At 43.1% G+C, this 26,165-nt stretch overlaps 1 protein-coding gene across 3 annotated transcripts; it reads right to left on the reverse strand.

The window, feature by feature from the left end:
* On the reverse strand, positions 1–25,672 carry FAM118A (family with sequence similarity 118 member A). Of its 3 annotated transcripts, none has more exons than XM_083366829.1 (10): positions 25,561–25,672; positions 22,731–22,837; positions 18,878–18,937; positions 17,275–17,527; positions 14,644–14,865; positions 12,891–13,019; positions 11,911–12,022; positions 4,573–4,605; positions 2,878–2,958; positions 1–730 (listed from the first exon to the last, which is right to left on the reverse strand). In XM_083366829.1, exons 3-10 carry the CDS (start codon positions 18,919–18,921, stop codon positions 702–704), a joined length of 903 nt encoding a protein of 300 aa, XP_083222955.1. In that variant the 5' UTR covers positions 18,922–18,937; positions 22,731–22,837; positions 25,561–25,672; the 3' UTR covers positions 1–701. The 3 variants fall into 3 exon arrangements, with proteins under 3 accessions (XP_083222955.1, XP_083222953.1, XP_083222954.1); XM_083366827.1 differs by having other exon boundaries at positions 11,911–12,196; XM_083366828.1 differs by lacking the exon at positions 25,561–25,672 and adding an exon at positions 24,866–24,911 and having other exon boundaries at positions 11,911–12,196.
* Between the last annotated feature and the right edge of the window lie 493 nt (positions 25,673–26,165).

The raw sequence follows: 26,165 nt of genomic DNA on the forward strand, positions 1-26,165 counted from the left end.
ATTATTTATTCAAATACAAAGAAATTAAGACACATAAAATTTCTCATTTTGTTCAAGGTTTTTTCTTCAAGAACTTACAAAACATATAAATCGCATTACATGAGAATAGTATTTCTCAACCTTGGCAACTTTAAGATACTGTATATGGACTTTAACTCCCAGAATTCCTCCCACCATGCTAGCTGATGAATTCTAGGAGTTGAAGTCCACATGTCTTCAAGTTACCAAGATTCAGAAACACTGCTAGCATTTAGCCACTGATCTTTTGCAGCTGCCTGCATGAGAACTCCCAGTATCGTGCTAGGAAAAATTCAAGAGTTCTTTGCCTAGACACATGAAATGTACTCGGATTGTGTGCCTTTTTCCTCTCACAAGATGTCGCGTAGCCCTTTCAAGGGAAGGGACAGGCTTCCTGTGTTTAGGTGCATGGGTTGAAGTAAGACGAGAGGAGTTAAAACTTAAAAACTAAATGATATTTCAGAGGCCACATCTCCCTCTTTTCCAAGACTTCGTCCCTGAGATATTTAGAAATTTGCTCTTCCCTAAGAACAGCTGTGAAATTTTATTGGGTATGATATTTATGAGGATCTCACCCTCCCAAGGAGACATTGTAAGAAGTCTACACCTATCCGTTATTTGACTCCCAGCAGATGCAAATGGCCAAAGTCAGGAGGTGTTTCTCAAGGACTGGTCTGATACAGTCACAGAAGTCCACCGTCTTCTGCAGGATCTGTTTAAAACAACATAAAAGTCAGTTTCGTCCATCTCGGCCCACATGATTTAAAATAGTTTACCCTGCATAACCATAGGAGAAACGAGTACTCTCAGTCAATCCAAGCTAAATTTAGTTAATTAGATGTGTAGGATTCAAAATTCCTTTTATCTCCTGACTTGTGGCTTCCAACCACTGGATTGCTCCTGCAGTCAGGTTTTTTTTCCCCCCTGTTAGAATGGGATAAGGAGCATCGGAATCTTGAAAATGTCTCCTCCCTTTAACAGCGACCCTCAGACTAGAATCCAGTGCATTGTTTTCTTCTTCTTTTTTGTACAAAATAAAGCATGAAGCAATCTACACCGCTCATGATTTACAAAAGGAGAAAAAGACATCAGTTGCAAAATGTCCCAAAAGCCAAATAGAACAAAAGTTGGTCAGCATTATGCAATTCTGACGGAATTAGAAAATTCAAAAAAGAGTTAATTGGACTTTCAAAACACAAAACTACTTACCTTTTTTTAAAAAAAAATTAAAATGTGTTTTTCCTCTCTAGGTTTATATACACATGCACACGTACGGTGTCCGTTCCTTTAATGTATCATTGTTGAACAATAGTTCTGGCTTTTCCTAACATGCCAAAGGGTAGTGCAGACGGATCTACTCATTCAAGATCTTGGTTAATGATCTGTGATGACCCTCAGTGTTTCCTCTTGTTTCCAGTGCTGATATTTTAACATTTACATGAAACTGGAGAGGGAGTCGTTTAGGGATAAGAGCACCCAACTCTGCTGTTCCCACATCAATATATACAAATAAATATGGGGCCAATCAGATACCAAACGCTAACCATATTTGCACAGATGGCTAAATCACTTTGATATTTCTCACACCTTTAGGACCACTGTTAAGTGTTAGTATGAGAAAAGCTAATGAATATTGGACAATGGCAATACAACCCTTGATGAAACCTCACACATGCTACAAAAGACATAATACAACCATCCCGACAGCTAAATATGAATAAGACTAAGGAATAAAGCATGAGCTGTCCTGCCCTCATAAAAATAAATGCAGAGGTGGTTTTCCAAATAGATACAAATGCCTTTCTAGTTGCCCACTACCAGTGATCCTCGACTTACAACAGTTCATTTAGTAAGCATTCAAAGTTACAACATCACTGGAAAAAGCCACATGACCATTTTTCACCCTTACGACCGTTGCAGCATCCCCATGTGGTTTACACGTGTTTTACATTCAAATGCTTGACAACTGGTTCATATTTATGGTGGTTGCAGTGTCCTGGGGTCATATGATCCATCTTTTGTGACCTGACAAAGTCAGTGGGGAAACCAGATTCACTTAACAGCTGTGTTACTAATTTAACAACTGCAGTGATTCACTTAAGCATTGTAGCCAGAAAAGTCGTAAAATGGGGCAAAACTCACTTAACAAATGTCTCACTTAGCAACATAAAACTCTTGGCTCATTTGTGGTTGTAAGTCGAGGACTACCTGTACACACAAGCTATCCACAGTGCCAGAAGACACAACTTGCAAGGTGAGAGTGCAGGGTCTCAAGTGACATAATGCATGCAGGCCCATTTGCAGAATTGAATCCCTCCAGTGGCACAGAAGCCCTTGCAGAACAGCCCTGGCAGTTTTGTCTTCCTAATTTAAATAAGATCTGGCATTCAGATAAATCAGGTGCTTCATGTTGTCGAAGCTTTTCTCCAGCTCCGTTGTTGACAAGATAAAGGTTCCCCCGCACATGCGTGCTAGTCGTTTCCAACTCTAGGGGCCAGCGCTCATCTCTGTTTCAAAGCCGAAGTGCCAGCGCTTGTCCGAGGACGTCTCCGTGGTCATGTGGCCAGCATGACTAGACGCCAAAGGCGCACGGAATGCTGTTACCTTCCCACCGTAGTGGTCCCTATTTTTCTACTTGCATTTTTACGTGCTTTCGAACTGCTAGGTTGGCAGAAGCTGGGACGAGTAACAGGCGCTCACTCTGCTACGCAGCACTCGGGATTCGACCCGCCAAACTGCCGACCTTCTGATCGACAAGCTCAGCGTCCTAACCCACTGAGCCACCGCATCCCTTCAAGATACGTTATATGACTACATTATATACCTTCTTCAAAATAGAAAATTAGGAATGATAATTACCATCCTTCGGATGTCTCGCCTTCTTGGCTTGGTCATTCTCACGCTCTCCTAACCTTTTTGTGCAATCTGAGCGTGATGGCCCTGTAGGAAGAAGTGTTACCAACAACATATGTGCAACAACGTTAATGATTTTTGCGAAAACGTTGGCATCATTTTTACTCTGGCTCTATTGAGATATTTTTTTTTCCTATCTACAAAGCTAGAACAGAGACTCAAGAGTCACAAGAAAAATATCTAATCACCAAATTTGGGGAGTGTGGGGGGTAGTGGTGGTGTTGTAGTCAAAGAATGTAATTCAGCACCAAAGCCAGTATAATGTTAGCACAACCTAATTGTAGCTAGATATGCCTTCTTTTACTTGAGGTGAAGTCCAGTGGTGTCCATGGGGAAGATCAAAATATGCAAAACGTTTTGACATCCCACCCTTAACCAACAGCAGCAGGATTATTAGGATTCATACAGCTTTAAATTTTGGCTCTCTTTATTTAGTTCTTGGCTTATCCAGGAAAAAGCTCACGGACAAACTCAATAGATTAATTGCTTTGCTGTAGCCAAGAATGAAATTGTAGATGAAAGATTTGTCCGCAACTATATACAATGTTATTTGGTTGGTCTCCGCTCCTGGGTTTAAATTCTAGGTCTTCCTCTGCCTTTACAAACCAACTTGATACTCTGCTGGTCTTTGAGATGGCACCTAATCTAAGCACAATGCCGGTAAGGATGTAGCGGGAGAACTATACTTTCATGCTTGCAGGACTGATGTCAGCCTTACTATGTAGACTAGGCAGGAAACTCAGCCAGATAAACTTAATTCTACTTTATTATGAATGAGTTTTTATTTTTGAATTCTCTCCTCCCTCTTTTCCTCTCTTATCTCAATATCCTTATCCTTTTAAGAAGTTATTTGCTTGTGGTTGTTGTTTTTTTCCAATTGGAAGTGGGGGACAAAAGGGACTCTACTTCTGTAAAAGGCAATATTCTTCTGGAGATTTAAGAACCAACTCCAAAAGGCCCAGATCAGTCCCTATAAAGGGGGGGAACACAGAACCGTCTAGAACAAGCAGCTTCACGTCGCATGTTTTATGCGTTTATGTACAATATGCACGTACTTAAATTTATTACAGACACCCATTCCAGCAAGTTCTGGGCAGCTTGCAAAGTCTGCTACTAAGTTAAAACCATTAAAAACATAAACAGCCATTGAAACACAGCCTCCCCCTTATTGCTAGTTCTTGCAGGCTAATAAGCATCCATTGTGAGCTAAATTTCAGTTCTGCTAGAGAACCAAATAAGTTACATTGTAGTAAATGGAAGTCATGTGGTCAAATTCAGGTTTTTCGGAGCGAACTGCAAGAGAGGGATGTGGGCATGTATAAAGCTCCAGCTTAGAAGGACCTGGAAGCAAATGGAGCTACGTTACAGCTGCAGGTCCCATCCCTGGTGGGGAGGCTTTCTTATGGGGGGGCCTGTTTGGGGGCAGAATCAGCCAGTCGGCTCCGAATCCCCACGCAAGCTGAAGCCCCAGTGATTTCAGCAGCGGCAAAGTGAGACATGGCCAGGAACCATCCCCAAGATTTTTTATGTTCACATTGCTCAGTGGTTCTGGTAAGGTGATAAGTGATTGTCCAACTAATACCAAGAGATGATCACCATTTGAAATTTGAAGAAATATGTGGAAGGAAGGCTATACTTTACCCCAAAGTGTTGTGCTATCCACCCTGTCTGCATCTAGAAGAAGAAAAAAAAGAAAAGAAAATTAAGCAATGAATTAACTTGGATACAATAGTTTAAAACATGCCTCTAGGCAAACTTTTAAATTTAACAGTAAACCATATATACATCTTGGGTTTTCAGTTTCATTAATAACTTAAAGCAATGTTTTATTGTAGTAACACTTCCCATTAGCAAAGGAAGGCACAGAAGCAGAGAGAGAATGTTTGTGGCTCAAGCTGAACTGTGGGGTCCTTGGTGCTCTCTGAGCTTGATTATTTTCTTTCAGACATTTCATTACCAAACTAGATAACATCATCAGTGCTAGAAGAGAGTGGGGTTTGCTCTCAAACTGAGAACAACTGATCTCAGAGAGCACAAAAGACCCCATAGTCATAGAAGAGACAAATCTTGGAACAATAGAATGCAATTAGCAGAATTATTAAATTACAGCATTTCTCCTTTGTGATGCCGGTGGTCCTTCCTTCCTTCCTTCCTTCCTTCCTTCCTTCCTTCCTTCCTTCCTTCCTTCCTTCCTTCCTTCCTTCCTTCGACCTAAACATATACGAATAATATACTGCAATGTATGCTTTGACCTAAGTCTTAGGTCCTAAGACAACATTTTGGATCAGTAGTGACATTTGGGACTTTGTACATTCTAAGCACAGAATGGGTGGCTTGGTGTGTTTTGTGTGTGAATCAAAGCAGGGGTGTCCACAAGGTCCGCCAAAAAAAAAATCAAGATGGATTTCCGGTGGCGGCGCGGCGCCGGAGACAGCCTTTTCGGGCTGCCCGCGGCTCAGCTGTGTTGTTTTCACCCAAAACAGCGCCGATCAGCTGTTCGGGTGGATTGGAAGCCCCCTCCTCGGGAGAAGAGGAGGGGGTGAGGCCCCAGGTAGGGGTTGAGGTCTCCGGGGCCGCCTGAGCTTAAAGCTTGGGCGGCTGAAGGATTGAACTCCCCCGTAGCCTGGGTTGCTCCCAGGTGTTCAGCGTCTCTGCTCCGGGATTTCTGGAGCGGAGCCAGGCGTTTGCGACCACCCCTGCCATAAGGAAAGACCATGGAATAAAAGGAGCAGGCAGAGCGGTACAGGAGGATAAGGTGAAGAGGACTTTTATTTTTACTCTCTAGCTTAATGGACTTTATAAACTTAAAGTGAAAGTGCGTAACAAGTGAAAGTAAAAAGATGGCGGCTAAACCTCCCTCAAAAACTCTTCGGAGTGCTGGAACTTCCCCGGTGCAACAGACATCGTTGCAAGCTTTGCTTCCTCCTGCTGCATTGACATCGAAGGATTTACAAGATGCTCTTGAAAAACAAGCCCAGGTAATTTTGGAATCACTGGGTGATAAATTGGCAAAGATGGAGGAGAAATTGAAGAAATTGGAGGAGAGAATAGAAGAGAGGATGGAAGAGAAGTTCAGTGCGATGAGGGTAGACATTTTGTCTACAGTGCATAGGGTGGCTGAATGTGTGCAAGATCTGGATGAAAAAGTGGAAGACCTGACTCAAAAGAATGCCATATTAGAAGTAAAGGTACTGGAGAATGAAGATTTAAGAGACAAAATGGACAGAGAACTGAGTTTTGTTCAATATCATCAGATGCAGTATGCTGTTAGAATCAGAGGCTTAAAAGAAAATATTAAGGAAGACCTAAAGCAGCTGATTTCTGAGGCTCTGGAAGCAGTATTGGGTCAGCCAGCATCTGAAATAAAGGGATGCATGGATAAAGTGTTTCGTGTAAATTCATGGATTGCTAGACAGAGAAAGCTACCTAGAGATGTGGTGGTTTATTTTGCAAAGAGGGAAACTAGAGATGAAGTTATTCAAGCTGCCTATGATACTAAAGTTGTGATTGCTGACCAAGAAGTTTTGGTTTTAAAAGAAATTCCTCCAAAGATTTTAAGGAGAAGGAAGGATTTTGCATTTCTTGTGCAGGAACTCAAACAACGTGATATAAGGTTCAGATGGGAGATTCCAGTTGGATTGGTGGCGATGCATGAAGGCAAAAGGTACCGTCTGGTTACTGTGACACAGGCGCGTGATTTTTACAATAATGTTTTAAAAGCAACCCCACTACCACTTCTGGAAGCTGCAAAGGGATCTGGAGAAGGAAAACCTCAAGAGGCTGAAGCTGGACAGACAGAGGAGAATGGTGCTGGAGGAGATCAAGCTACAACTTCTTTGGCTGATCCTGGAGAACAGAGGGTGACGCGTGCCGCTTTAAAAAGAGCAAAAAAATTAAAAGAACAAGATCAGCAGAAGTTTATGGAACTTTCAAAACGTACTTACAGCCAAGCAGTGGGAGGAGCACGGCCTAAAGGAGATAGTGGGCCTATTAAAGATGTGCTCCAACAGCTTTGGGATGACATGCATGGCGACTAAATTTTTAACTTGGAACGTTAATGGACTAAATTCACCACAGAAGAGGAAGAAAGTTTTTCAATATTTAAAACAATTCAAGATAGATGTTATATGTCTGCAAGAAACGCATATTAGGGTTATGGACCAAAAGTATCTATCGAACTCAAGGTTGGGCACGCAATTTGTTGCTTCTGCAATGAATAAGAAAAATGGAGTGGTTGTTTATGTTAAAAGTGCTTTAACAGCGGACTTAATTGAAGCAGATAAGCATGGAAGATACGTTATGATAGAGTTGCTGTTAGAAGGTAAAAAGACGCTTTTAGTTGGATTATATGCTCCTAATCAACAACAAGCTGATTTTTTTAGTTTACTTCACACAAAGCTTACTCAGTTGGATTATAAATCGTTTATTTTTATGGGGGACTGGAATGGTGTTTTGGATGTACAGATGGACAAGGCTGGTTCTTTTAAGCGCGTTCCAAGTCATGCTAGACTGCCTAAATCCTTTTTTGAAATGAAGGATGATTTGGAACTGCGAGATATTTGGCGTGATATACATTTGCATGAAAAGGATTATACTTTTTTTTCTGACAGACATCAATCTTTTTCCAGGATCGATTTTATTTTGCTGACTAATGACTTTTTTTCTAGGATTAAGAAGGTGAAGATATGTGCAAGAACTATTTCTGATCACAGCCCAGTTTGGCTAGAGATTAATAAGGAGAATAGAGATAGGCGGTCGTGGCACATAAATGAGAATTTGTTTAGAAATCAGAGAAATGTGGAAGAATGTAAACAGCGGATGAAGGATTTTTTTGAAATTAATATGAATAAGGATACTTCTATGGACATGGTTTGGGATGCTAGCAAGGCCTATATGAGAGGGGTGTTGATATATATGAATAATAAACACAGACGTACTTTGGAAGCCAGGAGGAAAGAATTGGAGAATGAAATTAAGGAAAAAGAAAAGGCTTTGATTTTGAATCCAGCGGATGTGAAGACTAAAGAGGTTATTAAGCTATTAAGAGGACAATTTGATAAATTAATGGCTGACCAAGTGGCAACCAATTTGCGGTTTGCCAGGCACAACACCTTTTGCAATGCTAATAAGCCAGGTAGATGGCTAGCTTACAGACTGAGGAAAAAGCAAAGGGCTTCTAATATAGATAAAATTGAGCATAAGGGAAGGGTTGTGTTTCAACAGGATCTTATTAAGGAAGCTTTTGTGGATTTTTATTCTAAATTATATGCTAAGGAGAAGATTAATGAAAAAGACATTGATGTATATTTGGAGAATGCTAGCATCCCGGTTCTTACGCAAGCACAAAAAGAGGGGATTAATCAATTGATAACAGAAGAAGAAATTCTTAGCAATTAAGGAATTGAAGGTGGACAAAGCGCCAGGTATGGATGGTTTGACTGCGGCTTATTACAAAAATCTACAATTAGAGATGATAAAACCGTTAAAGGAACTGTTCCAGACAATTCAGAGGGGGGGAAAGGTGCCTCCGTCTTGGAGAACTGCTTTTATTTCTTTGATTCCGAAGGAAGACCAAGATGCTACTCAAGTTAAAAATTATAGACCGATATCACTTTTAAATACAGACTACAAGATATTTGCTAAGGTGTTGGCTAATAGACTGATGAGGGTTCTGCAACAGGTGATTCATGGGGACCAAACGGGGTTTATTAGTGGTAGCAAATGAAAAATAATGTGAGGCATATAGTTGATGTGTTAGAGTTTTTGGAGAGGAACAACCAGATCCCTGCGGCGCTAATTTTTTTAGATGCTGAAAAAGCTTTTGATCAATTGAATTGGCAATTTTTGATGAAAGTTTTAGATAAAATGAATTTTGGGGATAATTTTTTGCAACCAATTAGGGCATTATATCAAAAACAAACTGCCCGAATAATAGTTAATAATAGCCTGACAGAAGCATGTAATATTGAGAAGGGCACAAGGCAAGGGTGTCCGTTATCGCCCTTGTTATTTGTGTTAACATTGGAGATATTATTGGTTAAAATACGGAATTCGGAAAAAATTAAGGGTATACAAATTAGAGATCAGGATTATAGATTGAGAGCGTTCGCAGACGATCTGGTTGTTACAGTGACCCAGCCGGAGAACTCTGTTGTGGACCTGATGGAGATAATAATACAATATGGGAAGGTTTCTGGATTTAAAGTTAATACACAAAAAACTAAAATCCTGGCTAAAAATATGACAGCTTCGCAAAAGGCTCTCTTAGAAGGATTAACTGGATTTGAGATTGTTAAAAGGGTCAAATATTTGGGGGTGCTTCTGTCGCCCTCTAATACAAAGTTATATGAAAATAACTATGAAAAATTATGGGGGAAAATTCAAAAAGAAATGGAGAGCTGGGAAAAATTGCAATTGTCTTTGTTGGGGCGAATCGCAGCAGTGAAAATGAATGTCCTGCCTAAATTCTTATTTTTATTTCAAATGATACCAGTTCTTAAGAAAGATTCTAATTTGGAGGAATGGCAGCAAGGTATCAATAAATTTGTTTGGGCAGGGAAAAGGCCGCGAGTTAAACTTAAGATTATGCAGGATACTCATGAAAGAGGTGGTCTTAAAATGCCTAATTTTAAATTATATTATGAAGCTGCTGCGTTAGCAGGAATAAGTGATTGGATCAATTTGACACAAGAGAGATTATTAAATCTTGAGGGCCACGACTTGTTGTTTGGCTGGCATGCATATTTGTTGTATGATAAGAAGGTAGATAATGTGTTTAGAGTGCATATTTTAAGACAGGCATTGTTGAGAGTTTGGAAGAAGTACAGACATAAGCTAGATTGTAAGATACCATTGTGGGCAATCCCAAAACACGCAATAGAAAATATAAATGTTGGTTTTAAACATGATGTGACTACGTACAAGGAGATTTTAAGCTTGGAAAGAAATGTCTGGTGTTTGAAACCATATAGCCTCTTGCGAGATGAGAAGATTGTTCAAACTTGGTTTCAATATACTCAGCTACGGGCCAGGTGGAAAGAAGATCAGAAAAATGGTTTTACAATGACTGATGAAAATCTGATAAAGCAAATCAGAAATCAGGGTCCAGCACATATTAAACGGATATATCTTGCTTTGATAGAAATTGACTCAGAAACAGAACTTGTTAAAGATTGTATGATTAAATGGGCCCAAAACATCCAAGAAGTTATTACAATGGACACGTGGGAAAGGATTTGGGTGAGGAACGTAAAATTCACACAAGCTCAAAATTTAAGAGAGAACTTTTATAAAATGTTTTACAGATGGCATTTAGATCCTAAAAAGCTTGCAAGTATGTATCCGAACTATCAGCCTAAATGCTGGAGGTGTGGTGAAGAAGATGCAACATATTTTCATATATGGTGGACTTGTAAAAAGGTTAAGGCTTTTTGGATAAAAATTTGGTGGAATATGCAGAAGATTTTTAAGCAAAGGATAAAGTTTTGTCCACAACTTTTTTTGTTGGGAATAATTACAGATGCTACGGTTGTGGACACTAAGCTGATGTTGAATTTAATTACGGCAGCAAGACTCTTAGTAGGTCAATATTGGAAGAAGGAGGAACTGCCGACTATAGAAGAATGGACTTTAAAGGTTTCTGACCTGGCAGAGATGGCAAAGATCTCGGCTTATTTGAAAGATCACTCGCAAGAACGTTATGTTATGGAGTGGAGAAAATGGATTGAGTATATCCAGAACAAATATGGGACTAAGAAGTTTCATATAGCATTTGAATAAGTCTTCCTTTCTTTTCTCCTTTTTTTTCTCTTTTTTTAATATATCTTATATTAATAGTGTTTGTAGTTATCCTATATGAGCTAGAGAGAGATAGATTTTAGAGTTTATGGTTGTTAGCATATGGATGTTTATGATTGTTTTTTTTGGTTTTTTATACCTTGTACTTAGCTCTGGGAAGTCGGGGGGGAGGGGAGGGGGGGAGGGGTAGGGAGGGAGGGATAGGGGAGGGGTAGGGGGAATCAAATTAAAAAGCAAAAAATAAAAAAAATCAAGATGGCGGCAGCAACTGTGTAAGCGAAGCTTTCCCTATTGTGGTGCGTTGTACCCATTGCGTCTTCACTTTAAAGTTAGACATGGCTATTATGATCAACATCAGTTGAAAAACTCATTTCAGAGTTGACGGTTATCAAAGACACCAAATGGAGGAGCTGCATAGATAACATGGCATCCTTATTTTGCAAGGCATTTGAATCGATGCAATCTCCCGATTTTTCAACTAAGTAATATTGCATTTATTATTTATTTTATTTAAGAAAATGTATATGGCCACCCAATTCACTCAATGACTCCAGGTGGCTTACAAAGATAAAACCAGGACCATCTGCTGCCGGGAACGAATTCCCATCGCCCAGTACGCTCACACAGAGAAGGCCTCCTCAGGGTACCGTCGGCCAGACAATGTCAGCTTGCGACCCCCAGGGGAAGAGCCTTCTCTGTGGGAGCGCCAGCCCTATGGAACCAGCTCCCCCCTGAGCTTCGGATGGCCCAAGATCTCCAGTCCTTTCGCCGCGGCCTCAAAACACTCCTTTTCCACCTGGCTGACCTGGACTGACAGGGACTTTAATTATGTTTACAATTTTAACTCTATTCTTTAATTTAATTTATTTCAATTTTTAATTTTAATTTACTGTACAGAAACCTTTAAGTTTTGTTGTTGTCAGCCGCCCTGAGTCCCTCGGGAGAAAGGGCGGGATATAAGTCCCATTAATAAATAAATAAATAAATAAATAAATAAATAAAACCCCAATATAAAAACAACAAAAAACAATCACCACCACTATCCTTGCTGCCCTGGCAACAACAGTCAGTCAATCAAATAAGCCACTTGAGCACTATCCTATGAATAATTGAAGGTTAAAACATTTTAAAGGGGCAAAAGAAAGCAGAATGGTAACCAAGGTAATTTTTTTCATACAACACCTGGACTTCTTTGTTTGCAGATCTGTGCAGTGAGATCCTGGAGATAGCCTGGGAAATCTTCAAAGCAGTCCCCATAGGTTACGACTTTTATGCCATGCACAAGCATATCGGCCTGCAATTTAAAGAACTGGTCTTCATTTTCCTTGCGCACCAACATGTAATGTTCTAGTTCCACTTTGTTCTTAACCATGTAGAGAAAGAGAGCTTGAAAGATTTGATCACGCAGGGTCTCCCCACAGCCCACAAACAAAAAGGATTTCCTCCGGTATAGATTCTGCAGTGCTTCCTATAAATAAATAAAATAGAAAAAAACAAGAAGCAATTATTCAATTAAATGTTTGTGTCGTGAACTGTTTGGATGCTGACCTCATTTGAATTGAGTTGGCAAAGCGCAAGACGTAATCTTAGGCTGGGGAGACCTTAGCTAAGTCTCTACTGAGTTAAGCACAGCCCACTGAGGAATCAGTCTATGCCACCCTGATATCTAGGAAGCTGTGAAAGTTAAAGATCCACTAGTCCTCCCGTGTCTGTCAAATGCTTCTCGCATTATATGAAGATGCTCTATAGCAGCTGTAGTGAACATACAAGTTTTAACTCGGTTATCGTGGCCCAACTTGGCTGTGCCTAAATGGATCATTGTCCCCAAAGGATGCACAAATGCAATCCATCAGCTCTTCTCAGGGTACTTTTGAGGCACTGCTGACCTGTAAGACTGCATGGTTCAACAATAGGAATAGCAATCGCAATAGCACTTGGACTTATATTCCGCTTTGTAGCATTCTCTTGAGAGGTTTACGATTGCCTCCAATAATCTGGGCACTCATTTTACCGACCTCGGAAGGATGAAAGTCAACCTTGAGCTGGTCAAAACCGAACTGCTGGCAATCGGCAGAGTTAGCCTGCAATACTGCATTCTAACCACTGCGCCACCACAGCTTCTCAATTTAAAAAAAGTTTATCCAGCCTTTGGATCCACATACCATCACTTCAGGGTCTTGAGTCACTTCCTGATATCCTGAGGGATCCAGCACCATTCCACAGGGATCAGTGTACAAGCCATGAATATGAAGGACACCATATCTGAGGAGTCCTTTGGCCCACTGGAGAACCTGACGAGAGAGCAGCTGTTCAGTAACACAACTTGCAGAAGGAAGCTAGGCTCCACCAACCCAAGAGATGTACACATTTTGATGGCAGAGTTGTTCTGTCCTTGCTCGGTTGCTTCGTATACCATCTGGTAGCAACGGTGATGATCTTGTATATTTCGTAACATTGTCATTCAAAGGTCAACTTATACAATTTGTGTAATGATGTTACAGCCCTCATGATGACTTCCCAACTCCTCACTATGGATGCCCAGAGAGTACATTGCAACCTTTTGGTTAGTGTTTCTCAAACTTAGCAACAATAAGATGAGTAGACTTGAATTCCCAGAATCCCCCAGCTAACCATGCACTGCCTAAATAACTAGCACTTTTCTTTACCCTATTCTTGATGTTACCTAATTGCACCATCTCCAAGACTTCAAAGAAACAACCTTCTCTAGCTGCTTAAAAATTAAGATTTGTATGGAGACGTGTAACCAATGATATTAAAAGAGCATTAAAAAACTATAGTTATTTAGCAAATGACACGCCTTAAAACAGGAAGAATACCATATATATCTAAAGATCACTATGTAATGAAGAAGCCATCTCCTTTGAAGACTGCAGTACAGTCTTCAAAGGAGATACATTCTTCATTACAGAAGGATCTTTAGACATACGGTGTTCTTTCTGTTTTAAGGTGTGTCGTTTGCTAAATGTTCTAAGGCAGGGGTGTCAAACTCAATTTCATTGAGGGCCGCATCAGCATTGTGGTTGCCCTCAGGGGGCCGGGTGGGTATGGCCAGGGTGGGCGTGGCCTACTGGGTGGGCGTGTCTAGAGTGTGGATGGCCTACTGGGTGGGCATGGCCAGCTCTACATCGTTCGCATCAAGGGTGCCTATGGGGGCCTGGGCAGGAGTGGGACAGAGCTGAGGGTGTCTGGCAGAAGGAGGGTCTCAGAGCCAGGGCAGTGGGGGCCATTCCCTCAGTTTCCAGGATGGCTTCACGGGCCACATGAAACCACTTCACGGGCCGGATCCGGCCCCCAGGCCTTGTGTTTGACATGTCTGTTCTAAGGTCTGTCATTTGCAGCCCACTATCGGGTCGCGACCCATTTGAAACCAGGCCGCACAAGTGACGGGCAAGTGAAACTCCACTTGTGTGAGCGGAGGGCACTTGGGCTCATGCGTGAAGCTCCACTGGCATGAGCAGAGGGCACTCATGCACAAAGCTCCATTTGCACAAGTGGAAGGCACACACCCCTGCTGCTTGCACCAATCGAGCTGTGAGTGTGCCCCTGCCACTTTTATGTCCCCCCCCCCACCGCCTCAGCTGGGCTGCCAAGCTGGAGAGGTTGGGACCGCTGCCGTAGGAGAAAAAGGAATATGCAAAGAACATAACCTACCTTTGTTCCCAGATCGGTTTTATCAAAAACACCACAGGATACCACATCAAACAAGTAAAACTGGCACCCATTACTGTGATGCACACTAGAACAGCAGAGATTTGGTTACACCTTTGGGCTGCCATTTTACCTTTTCATACATTTCTCCTTATCTATTTCGATGAAATCTGAGAGATGGGGCTGACCTTTCAAATTTTCGAACGGAAGCTCGCAGGTGTACAGCATTTATTGGTGACATCGTACCTTGTCTTTGTCTTTCAGGTCAAGCGATTCCATAGCTTTGTGCTGCTGTTGCCCAAAGATTTCAAGTAAATTGTCATAATTGGTGGTAAGCACCATTGTGCCCCGTTCCATTAGTTGAAGGATGGACAAGAGGACAGCAGGATGCTGAATGTGTTGGTCCAAGTTGTCAAATACCTCCATTAAACAGTCCTGGAAAAAGTTGGGCTTAGCATCCCCGGTGCGCTGCAGAAGGAAACTGAACAGCTTCAGGGAATTGGAACGATTTATATCTTAAGACATTTTGGATGATGTTGGAACTGCAAAACATTTTTTTTATTCCCATTTATATCCCGCCCTTCTCCGAAGACTCAGGGCGGCTTACAATCTAAGAAGCACAAATCAATGTGCTTAGCAATAGCCTTCATTCTATGTATATGCCTGCTTATTAGGGCTTTCAGGGCTCCCCAAGCGACATTATTACGAAGTCATCTTATTGCCCCCAACAATCTGGGTCCTCATTTTACCTACCTCAGAAGGATGGAAGGCTGAGTCAACCTTGAGCCTGGTGGGATGCGAACCTGCACTAATTGCAGGCAGCTGGTGTTACTTAAGGAGGCATTAGCCCACTGCTCCACCAAGGCTCATTTCCGTGTGCCGTTGTGCCCACAGTAAAAAATGACAGTAAAGGTTATCTACCCATGTTTCCCTGAAAATAAGACCGGGTCTTATTTTATTTTATTTTTTTACCTCCAAAAGAGGCACCAGGTCTTATTTTTTGGGGGGGTGTCTTTTATACTCACCTCTGGCACCAACAGCCCCACCCAGCAGGTCCACATCTTCTGACCAAAGGAGCAGCTTCATTCTGCAGCTGCATTCCGGCCTGCATTTTGCAGTCAGGCCTTTCCGGAAAGCCTCTGCAGCCGAGTACCGAGCTATGGACTGAATCCATAGCTTGGTTCTCGGCTGCAGAGGTCTTGCAGAACCGAGCTATGGATTGAATCCATAGCTCAGTTCTCGGCTGCAGTGGCCTTCCAGAAAGGCCTGTGACTAAGAAATGCAGGCCTGGCTGCAGAAGACGCCACAGAAGAAGAAATGGGCTGGTGAGGAGAGGCCTGGCTGCCAGGTAAGTGGGTGTGGGGTGCATGGTTTTACAGTGGTTCTCCTACCTCCTGGGCCGCTCGCAGTCGGTGTTGACGGGAGGACAGAGGTCCACCCCGAGATCTCTCATTTGTGGAGTCCCTCAGGGGTCGGTCCTCTCTCCCCTCCTGTTCAACATCTACATGAAGCCGCTGGGTGAGCTCATTCGTGGTTTCGGGGTGGGGTATCACCAGTACGCTGATGATACCCAACTTTTTCTTTCCACCCCGACCCAACCCAGTGATGCCCTCACTGTGATGTCCCGTTGCCTGGAGGCGGTCCGGGGTTGAATGGGGAGAAACAGACTTCGTCTCAATCCTGACAAGACTGAGTGGCTGTTCATACCGGCATCTCGGGCTGACCAGCCTTCTCCATCATTAATAGGGGATGAGTTATTACCCCCCGTTGATAGGGCTCGCAACTTGGGAGTCCTCCTGGATTCACGGCTCAGTTTGGAAGACCATATAGGAGCTGTGACCAGGGGGGCTTTTGCCCAGATTCGCCTGGTGCGCCAGTTGCGTCCCTATCTGGACCGAGATGCTCTACGTACAGTCACTCATGCGCTCGTGACCTCCCGATTAGACTACTGCAACGCTCTCTACATGGGGCTGCCCTTGAGGACCACCCGAAGACTTCAACTGGTGCAGAATTCAGCCGCGCGAGTTTTGATGGCAGCTTCCCAATACTCCCATGTAACACCTCTTCTCCGTGAGCTGCATTGGCTTCCGGTTGCCCTCCGGGTGAGATTCAAGGTGCTGGTAATGACCTATAAAGCCCTAAATGGCTTGGGTCCGGACTAAGGGAACACCTGCTGCCGGCATCATCTTCCCATCGTCCTGTGCGCCCCCACAGGGAGGGCCTTCTCAGGGTACCGCCGGTTAATGAATGCCGGCGGGTTATTCCCAGGGGAAGGGCGTTCTCTGTGGGTGCGCCTGCCCTATGGAACCAACTACCCACAGAACTTAGGACTGCCCCCGACCTTCGCTCATTTCGCCAGGACCTGAAAACTTGGCTCTTCGATCTGTTTGGTCCAGACTGTGGGGTTGTTAATTTAACTGGGTTTTAGATTTACTCTTGGGGCTTGAATTTAATTTGTTTTAATTGTTTTTAATTTTTTGTATTCATGGTTTTAACTGCCCTGTAAACCGCCCTGAGTCCTATGGGAATAGGGCGGTATACAAATCCAATAAAATAAATAAATAAAAAAATAAAAAAATGGGGCAGATCCACACCCCCACCCCTGCCCTAGCTTCATTTTTAGGAGTGTGCCTCGCCCCAAAACTAGGGCTTATTTTTGGGGTAGAGCTTATATCAGGCCCACCCCCCAAAATCAAGCTTGGGCTTATTTTCAGGGTAGGCCTTACTTTTGGGGAAATGGGTATCTGTCTGTCTGTCTGTCATAAGTCAAGGACTATCTACAATGGAAAGCCTGACCAGGGATACAGATCCACTTGCATCTTCACTTTCAAAACAGGAATAACGTTCACTTCAGATCCTTATCTGAGAAATGCTCACCGGTGACATCTTTCGGATTAAATCATGTGCAACCACAAGCAAATCTCGGTCTTTGGACACTTTTTGGCGGAAATCAGCCACGTCTCCAGGATGCAACACTTCTAGCTGGTCAGCTGCTTCAAGGACCGCTTCAATGCAACTCCGCCACGAACACAAGGCTGGGATTCCTGGTGCAACAGCAGCACTCACTCCGGTTCCAATTACTAGCAGGAGTTCTTGGGGGTGCTTCCGTATAAGGCTTTTCAAAAATTTCCTAAAGAGAAGTCCAGAAAAGCTATTTTGGAAAACAACTGCTGCGTCTCTAGTCAGTCATTTGATTACGTCATAGATTAAAAATATCTAATCCCCTTGCAGGAACAGGAAGACAGATTGCAAAATAATTATGAGGTTCTGGAATCAACAATGGAGGTTAACCAAGCCATTCAGAGCTGCCAGGAGTTGGGTGGGATACAAGTTCAATGGAAGAAAGGAAAGGAAAGGAAAGGAAAGGAAAGGAAAGGAAAGGAAAGGAAGGAAGGAAGGAAGGAAGGAAGGAAGGAAGGAAGGAAGGAAGGAAGGAAGGAAGGAAAGAAAGAAGAAAAGAAAGGAAGGAAAGAAAGAAAGAAAGAAAGAAAGAAAGAAAGAAAGAAAGAAAGAAAGAAAGAAAGAAAGAAAGAAAGAAAGAAAGAAAAAGAGAAAAAGAGAACAACTAGGACGGGGAAAAACTTTGCTGGATAACTATGTGCATCTTCCCATTTTAATTCTACCTTGAGCTGAAAGTATAAAAATAAAGATTACTGTATAATAGCTTTAAAGGGCTCCAAAGTTGCCCTTATTTTAATAAACCAAATAGATTTTAGGGGTAATGAACAGGATAAAAAGAAGAGGTAAAGAATGGGCACAGTTGATTAATCTGGAAAAAGGACATGTGAAGAAGCAAGATTTTAGGCTTAAGGAATATTCTTTTGTGCCAAACAATTTGATGATTATGAAATGGCAACAGTAGTGAGCCCAATAAAAAAGAGAATGGAAAGGTGTTCTAAGAAAGGCTCTCTGAAATCGTCATCAATAATCATCTTTCCATAGGTAAAGGTAAAGGTTCCCCCACACATGCGTGCTAGTCGTTTCCGACTCTAGGGGCCGGTGCTCATCTCCGTTTCACAGCCGAAGAGCCAGCGCTTGTCCGAGAACGTCTCCGTGGTCATGTGGCCGGCATGACTAGACGCCAAAGGTGCACGGAACGCTGTTACCTTCCCACCGTAGTGGTCCCTATTTTTCTACTTGCATTTTTATGTGCTTTCGAACTGCTAGGTTGGCAGAAGCTTGGACGAGTAACAGGCGCTCACTCTGTTACGCGGCACTTGGGATTCGACCCGCCAAACTGCCGACCTTCTGATCGACAAGCTCAGCATCCTAACCCACTGAGCCACCGAGTCCCTAGCCATCTTCCCATAGAGGGGGGTAAAAAAAAAAAGTCCTGCCCCACAACATCACATTTAAAAAACGGGCAGCGCTTCAACTGAGTGGCTGTGATTACCAGTTTTGTATGTTTTGACACACATGCGCTTCCCAGGACACCCCTGTTCACATATTATCAAGTTTAACCTTTTATTCATTTATTTACCTTGATTTTTGCTCCCTTTTATGCGTCTTTTTTGAAGGCTCCATTCTCTTTCTCCCCTTCCTGTGAAGTAAGAATGCATGGAGTCAGGGAGTTTTTTTTATGAGCAGCTACGCCAGCTGATGAGATTGATTAAAAATGTAGTCCAATAAAACTCAGACAAAGCAAATTGGACAACCTGGCAGGAACTTATCCTATCTAAGGCTATCGTATCTAGAATGCAGCTGTACAGTGTCCTCAAGAAGCCAAGTTTTTTGGCATGTCTTTGGTGCTACCAAAACACCCCTCTGGATTTCAGCATTTGTTGTTCTTTTTCTCTTCATAGGCCACCTTCCTCCCCCACCCAAGGGTGGGTGGGCACTAATATGAAAGAAAGGATGTGAATATTCATATCCTCCCTTCCTTGCTCCTGATAGAAACAGCAAAAAGAAAAAGAAAGAGAAATAAAGAGGATAAAAAGATAAGAGAGGGTAGTGATAAAACACTTGCCCTGACAAGGGAAGGAATAAGGAAAAAAATCCCGTTGAAATATTACAAATTGGGTTTAAATAACTTGTCATCAAAGTTTAATCTTTAATTGATTCTGTTTTTCAATGGGGATATCCGCTGCTTCTTTAATCTGCACTCTCAATTCACAGCTGTTTAAAACACATCTCATCTTGGACTAAAAAGTTTCATCTAGCTTATGAATGAACTACAGAATATTATTAATATTAGTATGTTTTTATGGTATTTTTATTAGTTTTTATTATATTTTATTGTTATTTTTATTATTAGTATTGTTTAATAAATAAATAAATAATAATATATTATCTTGCTTTTATGTTTTTATTATTATTATGTTTATTTTTATCTTGTTTGTGTTCATGTTAAAGGGGAGTTAAAGTGCGTTAGGAACTTGGTTACATATATAGTTGGTTAATGTTATTTAGATTTCGATTGTTATTTTTGTAACCCTGTATTCAGTTCTGGGAAGTGGGGGAGGGTGGTGGTTTGGGGGTGGGTTTGTATTGTAACTTTATAAAACTTTTTAATAAAAAAAAACACATCTCACCTTCCGGTCATGGAACAGTTATTATTATTATTATTATTATTATTATTATTATTATTATTATTATTATTATTATTATTATTATTATTATTTTATTTATATACCGCCCTTCTCCCGGAGGACTCAGGGCGGTGAACAGGGCAAGCATAAAAAATATCAATGTCATTTAATTTTTATAACCAAGCTTTGCACAATGTTGCGATAATGTTCATTTTTTGTACTACTACCGCAGCTGCAAAATTCAGAACTATTAGATGACAGCTAAATATAAAGAAAACTTTGCCGGCATCTTGTGGTCATTTTAGGATTTGCAGCCCAACAAGCTGAACTTGATCTTGTAGTCTTAGAATTCAGAATAATAGAGCTGGAAGAGATCCACCCCCACCCCGATCGAACAGGAGACCCCCATGTCATGCCAGACAAATGGCTATTCAATCTCTTCTTTAAAATCTCCAGTGGTGGACCACCTGCAAACTTCCAGAGGCAAGCCACTCCAATGACAAGTTCCTGGGTGTGCAGTTAACAAGTAGGCTGGCTTGGGTGCTCAACAGTGAGAAACTGGTGAAACGGGCACAGTAGCACCTGCATTTTCTGTGTCGCATGAGAAAAGCACATCTTCCTTCCCCTGTCCTGACCACTTTCTACAGAGGGACGATTGAGAGCATCCTATCATACAGCATCACAGTCTGGTTTAGAAGCATCCCTGCTTCAGACAGGAAGGCAGTGCGGAGAGTGGTGAGGACGGCAGCTACAGTCCAACACATCTAGGTTGCATAGCTAGACTGAAAAAAGCTGCTTAAGGAACACAATGAAAGAACTTCTCTGTTCCTTGCAGAGATGGCATGGAATTCTGCTCAATTAAGATTTAATTTAAATAAAAATAGAACTATAAAACTGATAAAACCACAAAAGGAATGTGATTTGAAAGCAGATTTTCTGAGAAGAATTATGGACCCAGACTTAGAATTAACTATGTTGATTCCATACGCCTCCCTGAAGTTTTAAGCCTGCTTTTTTATACAACTGCAGAAAGCTATCTGAGTGGATGTGACAAATTGGTCTTTGGTGCATTGAAGGACATGGGCAAATGGATTTATTACACTTAATTGGGAAACAATTTCATCTGACCTTTTTTCGGAAGATAGACTGGCTTTGGAAATTGGACTTATTATGTTTAATCAGACAATTGATAAGGGATGCTATTAAGAAACAAACGTAGATATTTCATCCAGAATGTAAAGGTAAAGGTTCCTCCACACATGCGTGCTAGTCGTTTCCGACTCTAGGGGCCGGTGCTCATCTCCATTTCAAAACTGAAGAGCCAGCGCTTGTCCAAGAACGTCTCCGTGGTCATGTGGCCGGCATGACTAGACGCCAAAGGCATGCAGGAATGCTGTTACCTTCCCACCGTAGTGGTCCCTATTTTTCTACTTGCATTTTTACGTGCTTTCGAACTGCTAGGTTGGCAGAAGCTGGGACAAGTAACAGACGCTCACTCTGTTACGCGGCACTCTGGATTCGACCCGCCAAACTGCCGACCTTCTGATCAACAAGCTCAGCATCCTAACCCACTGAGCCACCGCGTCCCTTCATCCAGAATGAATCAGTGTTAATTCTTGGGATGATTTGGGATAGTTAAGAAGCCGTGGTAAATTTTCTACAAGTTGATTATAATAACATTTTAACAGAAGTTTTTGAAATTTTAATCTTGTCTTTTTTTATCATTACTGTTCTTCCTGTAACTATTTTGTCATCAATATAGTATATAGAAGACAGGTTAATAATTTGCAAATAAAATTAGTAGTTTAGCGGTATAAAACTGTTTGGGTCTGTTTCGCAAAGGGTGGGAAACTAATATTATTGTAATATATTAATAAATATTCAACTGGGGGTATATGTCTATATGTATTAGTTTTTTAATGCAATTTTTAAATGTTTGTTTTGTGTTTTTTATTTCTCTCTTTAAAACAAATTTGGTGTCTCGTATTTTAACTTTTGTTTTTAATAAAATAAAAATAGATGGGGAAAAAAGGAAATTTCTCCTTAGTTCTAGGTTGCTTCTCTCCTTGATTAATTTCCAGCCATTGCTTCTTGTCCTGCCCTCATGTGCTTTGGAGAATAGGTTTATTTTTATTTTTTAAATTTTAATTCCATTTATATCCCGCCCTTTTCCGAAGACTCAGGGCGGCTTACAAGCTTAGCATAGTTGACCCCCTCTTCTCTGTTCACAGCCCCTCAAACATTAGAAGACTGCTATCATGTCATCATCATGCCATTTTGGCAAGCTACCTTTTACCTTTGTTGTTGTTAACTGCGAAGTCGTGTCCGACCCTTCGCGACTCCATGGACAACGTTCCTCCAGGCCTTCCTGTCCTCTACCATCTTCTGGAGTCCATTTAGGCTCAGGCCTACTGCTTCAGTGACTCCATCCAGCCACCTCATTCTCTGTCGTCCCCTTCTTCTATTGCCCTCAACCTTTCCCAGCATTAGGCTCTTCTCCAGTGAGTCCTTCCTTCTCATTAGGTGGCCAAAGTATTTGGGTTTCACACACACACACACACACACACACACACACACACTCACACACACACACATTTGTTGTTGTTAGTTGCAAAGTCGTGTCCGAAACATTATGACCCCATGGACAACATTCCTCCAGGCCTTCCTGTCCTCTACCATCTTCTGGAGTCCATTTAAGCTCATGCCTACTGCTTCATGACTCCATCCAGCCACCTCATTCTCTGTCGTCCCCTTCTTCTCTTGCCCTCAACCTTTCCCATCATTAGGCTCTTACCTTTTACCTACCTTGTAAGAAAAGGGAGTTTCCAGGAACTGAATCAGCAACTGAAGATAAAACTTGTTACTTGTTTCTTTTGACCAAGGACAGCTGCCAGTTGGTCTCTGGCAAGGCTCTGGAAGCAATAGAGAAAACAAGATTTCAAAGCAAAGAAAAGAAAAAAAGGATGACAATAATTCTCGAGTCGAAAGAAAAGCCGTGTTCACACATCGGACTTAAACCAGCCTTAATGTGTTCAGCTTTGGATGAACACGATGCAGCCTAAAAACTGTGGTATTCAGCTGAGTAAAGTTGCCCAGGGGTATGACTCAAAGAGGTCAAAGATGACCCATTTCCTGTCCCACAACCCAGAAGGGGAAAGTCCCAAAATCCTTGACGGTTTCACCCGGTTACCAAAGAAAGAAAAAGGAAAGAAAGTCTCTCCTTTTCTTGCTCCACCTTTTCAAAGGAGGGAGTGAAGAAGATGGGGGGAGAAGAGTCCCCCAGGTTGGTGGGGGAGGGAGACTCTGGCTCCAGTAAAACACCAGCTGCTTCGGATCTGGTGCAGGAAAGATCTGGCAGAATTTGCCTTGGCGCAGGATGGCAGCCACTTTCTTGAACCCCTCCCTTTGCTGGAAGAAGAGGTCCTGAAGAGAGAGGGCACGGTCCCCACTGGTTCTGGGGCTTAACCAGATGGTGGAAGAGGCTATTGACCGGCCCAAGGTTGACTTAGCCTTCCATCCTTCTGAGGATGGTAAAACGAGGAGCCAGACTGCTGGGGCCAAGATGCTGACTCTGTAAACCGCTTAGAGAGAGCTGTAAAGCACTGTGAAGCGGTATATAAGTCATCAGGGGTAGGCAACCTTGGCTTTTTTATGACTCGTGGACTTCAAATCCCAGAATTCCTGAGCCAGCCAGGCTGAGGGAAAAGGGAGAGGTTTCCAAGCTGAGCCATGCTGGCTCAGGAATTCTGGGAGTTGAAGTCCATGAGTCATAAAAGAGCCAAGGTTGCCTACTCCTGGCCTAGGCCGCTTTATGACTCGTGGACTTCAAATCCCAGAATTCCTGAGCCAGCCAGGCTGAGGGAAAAGGGAGAGGTTTCCAAGCTGAGCCATGCTGGCTCAGGAATTCTGGGAGTTGAGGTCCATGAGTCATAAAAGAGCCAAGGTTGCCTACTCCTGGCCTAGGCCGCTTTATGACTTGTGGACTTCAACTCCCAGAATTCCTGAGCCAGTCATACTGAGGGAAAAGGGAGAGGTTTCCAAGCTGAGCCATGCTGGCTCAGGAAATCTGGGAGTTGAAGTCCATGAGTCATAAAAGAGCCAAGGTTGCCTACCCCTGCCCTAGACCATTGGTGAGGAACCTTGGCTCTTTTATGACTCGTAGACTTCAACTCCCAGAATTCCTGAGCCAGCCATGCTGAGGGAAAAGGGAGAGGTTTCCAAGCTGAGCCATGCTGGCTCAGGAATTCTGGGAGTTGAAGTCCATGAGTCATAAAAGAGCCAAGGTTGCCTACCCCTGGTCTAGCTGCCATTGCTAGACAGTTAGGCAGAAGTGTCTCAAAGCACTTCTGCTCTCTCCTTTCTGCTGCTTCTGGGGGAATTCTTAAATGGTGTGTGTGTGTGTGTGTGTGTGTGTGTGTGTGTGTGTGTGTGTTGGGAGGAGTGGAGGGAAATCTGGGCTCATCCTGGGGGCAGCGCAGGTAGTTGTAACAGCTTCTTTGCCAGGCCACTTCAGGGTTGCAAGCCCAGAGCCCTTGCATCAAACCAGAATCTGCTCCTTTGGATTGGAGTGAACACATTACAGATACTCCACAACTCACAACAGTTCATTTAGTGACTGTTCAAAGTTACAGCGGCCCTGAAGAAAGTGGCTTATGACCATTTTTTTACACTTAACAACTGTTGCAGCGGGACGTTCACGTGATCAAAATTCAGACGTTCGTCCACTGATTCCTCATATTTACGACGGGTTGCAGCGTCCCGGGATCACGCGGTATCTCCTTTTGAGAGACCTTCTCACAAGCAAAGTCAATGGGGAAGCCAGATTGACTTAACGACCGACCGGGTTACTAACTTAACTAACTCAACAACTGCAACGCTTCGCTTAACGGTGGCAAAAAAAGTCGTAAAATGGGACAAAACTGATTTAACAAAGGTCTCACTTAGCAACATAAACGTTAGGCTCAATTCTGGTCATCAACTGAGGACTATGTGAGAGAGAGAGAGAGAGAGAGAGAGTAAAAGAAAGAGAGATTGAGAGAGAGAGAGTAAAAGAGAGAGATTGAGAGAGAGTAAAAGAAAAAGAGAGATTGAGAGAGAGAGAGAGTAAAAGAAAGAGATTGAGAGAGAGAGTAAAAGAAAGAGAGATTGAGAGAGAGAGAGAGAAAAAGATAGATTGAGAGAGAGAGAGTAAAAGAGAGAGAGAGAGAGAGTGAGAGAGAGAAAGAGAGAGAGAGAGAGAGAGAGAGACCCCAGAGGGACTAAGGCAGGGGTCTTCAAACTTGGCCCTTTTATGGCTTGTGGACTTCAACTCCCAGAATTCCTCAGCTAGGCATGCTGGCTGAGGAATTCTGGGAGTTGAAGTCCACAAGTCATAAAAGGGCCAGGTTTGAAGACCTCTGGACTAAGGAGCCGAAGATCGCCGAAGCAGGACGACCTGGCCGGCTTTCCATTCGGGGCCGGAGGGAGGCCGGGCGGGGACAGTCTTCCCACCCGAAGTCCCCCTGACCGCCCGCTTTTCCCGCCGGGCCGCCCTCCGGACCCCGCATCCCGCCTCCCCGGGAGATTTTCGGGGCACCCGCCAGGGCAGGGAGCCGCCTGAGGGCTCTCCAAGCGCGCACCGACGCCGCCCACTCACCCGCCGCGCCCCGGGCTCAGCGCGCCTCGCCTCACTTCCGAAGGGCGCCGGCCTGCCCGGCTCCAGCTGGCCGGGGAGTGGGGCAGGAAGGCCGGTCCGCCGGCTCCGCCCAGCCTGGTTGGAGAATTGCCCAGGCGGGGAGGGAGGGGGAGAGAGAGAGAGAGCCAAGAGGACGACAGCGCCGGCAGAGCTTAGTCCAGCCTCCTCCGCGGAAAGGGCCGCGAAGCAGCGCAGCCTCCCTCGGGAGATGCTCGACGGAAGCGAATCCGGCGCTGCAACGGCCCCCAGCTCGAAGCCGCCCGGAGGCAGAGGCGGCGCTTTGGCCCCGTCAAGTCGGCGGGCTGGAGCTCCCAGTGGCGCCTCTTGGGGGATATAGGATGGGATGGGATGGGATGGGATGGGATGGGATGGAATGGAATGGAATGGAATGGAATAGAATAGAATAGAATAGAATAGAATAGAATAGAATAGAATAGAATAGAATAGAATAGAATAGAATAGAATAGAATAGAATAGAATAATACAGAATAGAATATATGTTGGAAAGAATAGAATAGAATAGACGTTGGAAAGAATAGAATAGAATAGAATAGAATAGAATAGAA

Source organism: Vipera ursinii, assembly GCF_947247035.1.
Source record: "Vipera ursinii genome assembly, chromosome: 6".
Classification (NCBI taxonomy): Eukaryota; Metazoa; Chordata; class Lepidosauria; order Squamata; family Viperidae; genus Vipera; species Vipera ursinii.